At 35.1% G+C, this 8,451-nt stretch overlaps 1 protein-coding gene across 1 annotated transcript in view; it reads right to left on the reverse strand.

Annotated features, from left to right (window-relative positions):
- Positions 1 to 2,579, reverse strand: part of znf292a (zinc finger protein 292a) — a 36,769-nt gene extending 34,190 nt beyond the window's left edge. The window contains exons 1-2 of the mRNA XM_079443641.1: positions 2,243 to 2,579; positions 1,447 to 1,601 (exon numbers count right to left, since the gene is read on the reverse strand). Of these exons, the coding sequence (XP_079299767.1) occupies positions 1,447 to 1,601; positions 2,243 to 2,377 (290 nt within the window). The 5' untranslated portion in view covers positions 2,378 to 2,579. The remainder of the gene's footprint in view (positions 1 to 1,446; positions 1,602 to 2,242) is intronic.
- Positions 2,580 to 8,451: the final 5,872 nt, after the last annotated feature.

Genomic DNA, 8,451 nt, shown 5'->3' on the forward strand with positions numbered 1-8,451 from the left:
TGAAAAATTTAAGGGGGTCTGAATACTTTCCGTACCCACTGTAAGAAAATACAGAAATTAAATAAAATTGACAAATGCATACAACAACATTTCAATAGTAAACATATAAATGAAAATAAAATAAAAGAAAAAGCGATACTTAAATCCTTTGCCGGTGTCTCATATTTGAAGGATACACCTTGAATAAAATGGTAAGATTTGCACGTTTCCTTTTTAAAATACTTTGTCAGTGACGCGTAGAGTCAGATGATTGTATTTACACTGCAGTAAATATTGGCCTATATTTTCCACAAAAAATAGCTAAAAGATGTTCACCTTATCAGTAAAACTGCATTAATTTAAATTAATTTGTTTTAAACAGTTGAAATATTATTTGGCCAGTGGAAATGAATGAGATCAACTCTATTCTAAATTATTTTTCTGAAAACTATTTTAAACAGTTTTATGGATAATTTGATATATTTATTCAAAAACATAACAAGGATACTGGATGTTTTTTAGCACTAAAAATGAATGTGCATGGCACAAATGGCATTTATAGTCCGTATCTCATATTTCCTTAATGTGTTGTACCTTTGACGGTGTTAAACATGGTGGCAATATGCATGGAAATGATATGCAGATGAGGTTATGCATAGTAAAACTAGGCGTTGTAAGCTCCATATATGGTGATTTCGGGGAGGAGTCGGGGTGGAGATGCACGTACGCACAATCGTCCCCTGACTGGGATTTATAAAGGGATTTTTGCGCAGGTTCTGGCGTACGCATGGTTTTTGCATGGCAAAATCTAGCTTTTGTGCCTACGCACAGTTTTAGGATGAAATCTACAGAGAGTTTTATAAATGAGACCCCAGATTACTTGATTACCAAAATAATCGTTAGTGACAGCCCTAGAACAGATAAAATATGTTGACTCATCCTTTCATACATAAAAATTATTTAAAGGCTGAAATGTGAGATTTCATTGCTTCTATTGTCCTCATTTGTAAGTCGTTTTGGAGAAAAGCATCTGCTAAACAACATTTTTTTGCTCAAAACTTTATTTGAACATGTAGTACATGTCAGTACATAAGCAAAAAAAAAAAAAGTGCATAGTGCTGCTACTTTTTGTTGGTTCTCAGCATAAAACTTTATTTCAGTGTGTGTCCAGTACATTTGAACATGTATTACACCATGTTATTACACCATGTATAACAGTTTGGATTGACACATTATTTTTACATTATTATTGGAAAACAGCTCTAGTCCACTTTCATTTTTATAAAGTAGCTCTAGAATGAAAAAAGGTTGGAGACTTAACGTAACCTTTAGTTTTAATGCCTTAAAACCTCATATTCAGTTCAAGTGATACTAAAAATAAATAAATAAATAACCTCAAGAGAACAAGCATGCAAAGCTTTTGTGATATATTAATACAGAGAGAGTACCAATGAAAAATATACTCACCATGACAACTTCTCCAGCACATCTGTGACGTGTTCACATTCAGGGCTGAGGAACGGGCTGGCCTCAGCACAACACATTACAGCTACTGTATACATCTCCAAAAGAGGAAGCGGATCTCCATCTGGTCTCCACTGACATCCATGATGCATCAAAACCTGCATGAAAAAAGAGCCATAAATGAATGGTCCAGCCCAAAGCCATTTCCAACAAAGGGATGTAACAGTAGTAAGAGTAATAATGAAATATGACACATGCTAGATCTGACAAAACAGCAGATTTATATGATATGCAAATTAATAATATGAAAATCATATACTGATAGGATGCTAGCATGATTTATTGAATCTGCTGGTCAAAGTATTTAGTCACAAACTGATAAATAATGAATTGAGAACAGCAGTTATCTTCAAAACAAAAAAGAGACAAACAATTAAAACTGTCTCTTTAAGTTATATCTGCTGAGTGTTTATATAGATAACGGTTATAGGATTATATATAAGATATATATTTTTCCCTGAGTGAAAGTACAGGCTGCTGCTACAATAAGCTAATGTGTTAGCCATCAGGAGCTGTGACCAAACCATACAAACAAACGGCATGAATGCAAGATTTAATGACTTTAAAAGACAATCATGCTTCATCTCTCCATCACACAGATTTCTGTGCTTTACCCATCACATTTATGAATGACTGTATTATTATTGTTAGTTTTGTTATCGTTGGTGCAGCGATGCAAACATGCAGCATCGTCCACGAACAAAGACTGACAGATCAAAACGCATGAATAAACTCGTACTTGACAGAAATCCTGACAAAAACTATCGGAGGCATCTAGCGTCGACTCGGAGCTCCGTTTTAATTCAGAGATGAGATCCTGAAATTTGTGTCTGAGGGCCACAACCTCAGTCGCGTTGCCCTCCTCCTCCGCCATCTTCGCTGCATTCACACCAGCCCAAATATCTCAAACTACTACTACGACCAAGGCCTGATCCAAATATTCATGACCCGTGCAGTCGCTATTAGAGGGTATCCGAGCATCGTCAGCACAACCTAATTAATATTCAAGAGAAAATCTGCATTACAGCAACGTCACCAGGCGATGTATACAAGACAGATTTAATATTTATGACTGTGAAGCAGTCGCCATAGTAACTGCTATGAAGTACATCAAAGCACCGTGATTAATATTGATCACCCATCTTTGGTCATAGTAGCATTCGAAACCTCGTCTCGCGCACACTGTCCCAGCAATGGCGCAGTCTCTATTCACAGACATTACTAACTACAGAAGCAGGAGCATAAAAAACGTAAGATAATATTGTTTTTGCTAAGCGTATTCGTTTTATTAAGATTCAAGTGGCATAATTGGCATGGCAAAAAAGGCTTTGTATTGCATTACAGACATACACATTTAGTTTTGATAAGAAAAAGGAAAAGACAAAAAAGTACACATTGATTTGGTTTCTTATTTAAATGTGTTGATCATAACCTGTTGCACTGGTTAATCTTTTATCATCATAAACCAGGTTTGCATATTTGTTTTCTCTCAGCACGTGGGAGTATGTTTCTTTTTTATGGGTTTTGATTAAAGTGTTCTTTACACTGGGAAAAAATAAAAACTATTCTCTGAAAATTCTTCCAAAATGGTTCTTCTAAGGCTTCAATCCGAAAACCCACTTTGAAACTTTTATTTGTAAGTGTGTAGGAATTTCAAATCACCCTCAATCCATAAATAAAGCAAGTATAAAAGTGATGAAGTAAAAGTAAATATTAATTTAATATATGGATTTGAACAATCTTACATAAGATGACAAAATAAGTAACTACCAGTAAAAGAGGGCTTAAAATAATAATAAGCAGAGTGCAGTGATGATATTTTCTTGCATTTTATTAATGAAAAAATATCACATTCTGTGCTCTTAAAATGTTGTTTGCAATAATGATGGAAACCTTTTGGAAAACTCAGCCTTGACAATTTGCATGGTAGAAAAGTAAATATGCACAGCTAACAAAATTCTAATAAGTGGCGTAAAATGACAGGTAGATGGGAATATAACTAGTTTTAGGCAAACACAAGCACATCTTGAATTTCACGATGTTGTTAGTTTTAAAACTTATGATAGTAGCAGGTGCTGCAGTGGCAGTCTGTGTGGTTCACTAGTTTGACATCATTGACAAACACCTACAAATAAATACAAAAGAAATATTGTTATATACTCAAGAGAAAAATAATAATATAATGAAACATAATATTACAGCAGTAGCAGTTATTAATGCACATTTTACCCGTTTAACTTCTTTGGCTACACAGCATGTAGCTTCTGATGTGATATTTTTTGGAACAAGCATGGTTTTCTTGGACCTCAGGGGCGTGGGGTAAGCCCTAGAAAAACAGCATCCCATACACTGATAGACAGGAGCGCCAGGTTTTGAGAAAATGTTGTTCTCCTTGAGTTTGCACTCCTCACATCCAACTTGTATAAAATAAAAATATAATATTAAAAAGGAAATGGTCTCATATGAAGTATAACATTTTAGTCATTGGTTAGCAACTTACAGTTATTCATATCACTTCTTGGATACAGTTGTCCAAGATGAATAAGCATAAAACACAATAATATACTTGCTCCAGCATATCTCGTCCAAAACATGATGGCTATAATAGAAGAAAAAAACAGCTAAAAAGTGTACATATACATTAGGCTGCACAAGTATTTGCAACAATTTGTTACATTTGTACATTTTAAATGGATTCTTTAAGCTCGTAATATTTCATTTGAAAAATTACCTTTGTTCTTGACTTCCTGTGAGATGTGGTCAATCTGTCTTCCCAGAAACAGGTATAGCTACCTTTTATACCTTGCTTACGTCTGCCCCGTTGTGTGTGTGTGTGTGTGTGTGTGTGCATGACCACGTGTGTGACTGTTCCCTTGCTGACCTTGTAATCCATTAGGTAAATGAAGTAAAGGACTGAATATGTACTGAAGTTTCAATCAACAATATTTGGTCTTTGAGATATCAGACTTTTATAATTTACATTGTTGACTGGGGAAAAAAAACAAACAAACACCATTTTGTACAGAAACATTTGTTCTGCTGTTTTTTTTTTTTTAATTCAAACCTTCAGATTGTTACATGATTTACCGACACATAAATGAACCTGTAATTAATGCTGCCCTCCACTATAAACACACATATCAAGTGTCAAGGTTGAATGTTTGCTTTGCCTCCACTATCTCTCAATCTGCAGCAAATCCACAAGACCTTGGTTTGGATTGTGCAGTTTCATGCCTGATGCAAAGGTAGTTCAATATTTTCAATGCCAGATGGAGAGTCACATTAATAACAAACTGAGATTTTAGGAAATGACAATGGCAACATGCAGACATATTCTCAAAAATGTACATTCTCTTTTCTATTTTATGCTACTGTATTTTCAACCCTGCAGTTTATTTGAAGTATGTGGTCTAGATTGTCAATTTATTGTTCTGCTTCCTTTTACGTTCTCCAGTGTATAAAGTCCTTTTTTTTAAGACAAGAAACTTTATAGAACAAATTTAAGTGAACACAATGCATCAACATTTTGCTTTCAACAGATCTCCATTTAAATAGTTTTACAAAAATGATGGCTTAAATATCATGCTCCTAACCACTAACTTCTGCTTCTGACCAGACCCGTCAGCTATACTTTATGACACTGCCACTTCACTTGAGCTATGGAATCAAATACATGCAATTTATTAGAAAATATTATTTTAGTCTTTTGACTTCAACGTTTGATGTTCAATTCAATGTTACTTATAATTCTTTATAAGAGGTTTAACAAACCTTTATAATTATTCGTAAAATTCACTAGCAATTTCTGAGCGAAAAACGTTGAACCATTTACCACACACATCAACAAAACTAACAAAAGCACCACTGCAAATGACAAACAATAGTCAAAATCAACAAACTTAATTAGTTTTTTCCTTTTGAACACACTTAGGCTGTAAAAACAATTACCCAATAAGAAAACAATCCCTCATGCAATTTAATGCCATAACTTAAAACTTTCTGCTACAATTTAATACCTTTTTAAGGCCAGAAACTGACAGAAATGTGACTACCCATGATTACGATTTGAGATTCAAATGATCAATTTATCCTACCTCATTTATAGACCACTTCCATTCTTTGCATTTCCTGACTGGATATCACTTGACACAACATGCATTTACATTTAGTCATTTACCAGACGCTTTTATCCAAAGCGAATTACAAATGAGGACAATAGAAGCAATCAAAACCAACAAAAGAGCAACAACGTGTTATGTCAAGTCTCAGTTAGCCTAACGCAGTACACGTAGTAAGTTTTTTTTAAAGAAAACGAGCAGATAGAATATATAAAAAAGAAACCGTGTTTTTTGTTTTTTTTTGTTTTTAAGAAACAAGTAGATAGAATAGAACAAAAGAAAGCTGGTGTTAGTTTTTCAAGAAAAGCTAGCAGTTTCAGAATAAATATGCAATTGATAGAGGGTCAAGTGTTTTTTTTTTTTTTTATAAATAAGAAGACAGATAGATAAAATAGAATTGGAATAGAGAGTGCTAGAGTTAGAGGGTCAAATAAAGATAAAAGAGATGTTTTTGGCAGATTCTTGAAGATGGGTAAGGATTCAGCTGCTCGGATAGAGTTGGGCAGGTCATTCCACCAGGAGGGAACGGTTAATGAAAAAGTCTGTGAAAGTTATTTTGTACCTCTTTGGGATGGCACAATAAAGCAACGTTCACTGCAGAATGCCAGCTTCTAGAGGGCACATAAATCGGAAGTAATGAATTTAGGTAAAGGAGTGCAGAGCCAGTGGTGGGTTTGTAGGCAAACATTAGTGCCTTGAATTTAATGCGAGCAGCTTTTGGTAGCCAGTGCAAATTGATATACAGAGGTGTGACATGCATTCTTTTCGGCTCATTAAAGATTAATCTTGCAGCAGCATTCTGGATTAGTTGTAGAGGTTTGACAGAACTGAAGACCTGCCAAGAGAGCATTATAATAGTCCAGTCTGGACAGAACAAGAGCTTGTTCGAAGTAATGGCACTTCATATGACGTTATCCAAAGAAACAAGTGTTAATGATAAATCCCCTGCGATGTTTGTACTGGCTACTGTATACAGGCCACCAGGGCACCATACAGACTTTATTAAAGAATTTGCTGATTTTCTATCTGAGGTAGTGCTGGCTGCAGATAAAGTCCTAATTGCTGGTGATTTTAATAGCCATGTTGATAATGAAAGAGATTCGTTGGGATCAGCATTTATAGACATTCTAAACTCCATTGGTGTTAAACAACACGTTTCAGGACCTACTCATTGTCGAAATCATACTCTAGATTTAATACTGTCATATGGAATTGATGTCAGTGGCGTTAAAATATTGCAGCAGAGCGATATCATCTCAGATCATTATCTAGTTTCATGTATATTCCATATAGCTAAAGCTGGAAAGCCAACTCCTTCGTACAAATATGGAAGAACCATCACTTCTACCACAAAAGACTACTTTATAAATAATCTTCCTGACTTATATCAGTTCCTCAGCATATCCAATAGCTCAGAACAACTTGATGAGGTAACAGAAACTATTGACTCTCACTTTTCTAGCACTTTAGATATGGTTGCTCCTTTACGCTTAAGGAAGATTAAGGAAAAGAGTCCAACTCCGTGGTATAATGAGCACACTCGGGCCCTAAAAAGAGCAGCCCGGAAAATGGAGCGCAGCTGGAGAAAAACTAAATTAGAGGTATTTCGTATTGCTTGGCGGGAAAGTTTCCTATCCTACAGAAAAGCATTAAAAACTGCTAGATCTGCTTACTTTACATCTCTTTTAGAAGAAAACAAAAACAACCCCAAGTATTTATTTAATACAGTGGCTAAATTAACAAAAATATAACATCAGCAGGTGCAGACATTACCCAGCAGCACAGTAGTAATGACTTTATGAACTACTTTACTTCCAAGATTGAAACTATTAGAGATAAAATTGTTACCATGCAGCTGTCAGCCACAGCATCGCATCAGATAGTGCACTATAGATCCCCTGAGGAACAATTCCACTCATTCTCTTCTATAAGAAATTAAGAATTGTATAAACTTGTTAAATCATCTAAACCAACAACCTGTATTTTAGACCCTGTTCCATCTAAGCTCCTAAAAGAGGTGCTTCCAGAAGTAATAGATCCTCTTCTGAATATTATTAATTCATCATTGTCATTAGGATATGTCCCAAAAACCTTCAAACTGGCTGTTATTAAGCCTCTCATTAAAAAAACACAACTTGACCCCAAAGAATTACAGACCGATCTCGAATCTCCCTTTTCTGTCAAAGATATTAGAAAAGGTAGTATCATCACAACTATTCCATCTTAGAGAAAAATTATATATGTGAGGATTTCCAGTCAGGTTTTAGACCATATCATAGTACTGAGACTGCTCTTATTAGAGTTACAAACGACCTGCTTTTATCATCTGATCGTGGTTGTATCTCTCTATTAGTGCTACTGGATCTTAGCGCCGCATTTGACACTATCGACCACAACATTTTTAAATAGACTAGAAAATTATGTTGGCATTAGAGGAAGTGCACTGGCATGGTTCAAATCGTACTTCTCTGACCGCTATCAATTTGTGGCAGTAAATGAAGAGGTATCATACCAATCACAAGTGCAGTATGGAGTACCTCAAGGCTCAGTACTTGGCCCCTTTACTTTTCACGCTTTACATGTTTCCCTTGGAAGATATCATTAGGAAACATGGTGTTAGCGTTCACTGTTATGCTGATGATACCCAGCTCTATATTTCTTTGCGACCTGATGAAACTTACCAATTTGCAAAACTAACGGAATGTATAGTTGATATCAAAAACTGGATGACTAGCAATTTCTTACTGCTAAATTCTGAAAAAACAGAGGTGTTACTTATTGGACCAAAAACATTAGCATGTAATAATCTAGATCACTGTCTAATACTTGA

This window comes from Barbus barbus, assembly GCF_936440315.1.
Source record: "Barbus barbus genome assembly, chromosome: 20".
NCBI lineage: Eukaryota > Metazoa > Chordata > Actinopteri > Cypriniformes > Cyprinidae > Barbus > Barbus barbus.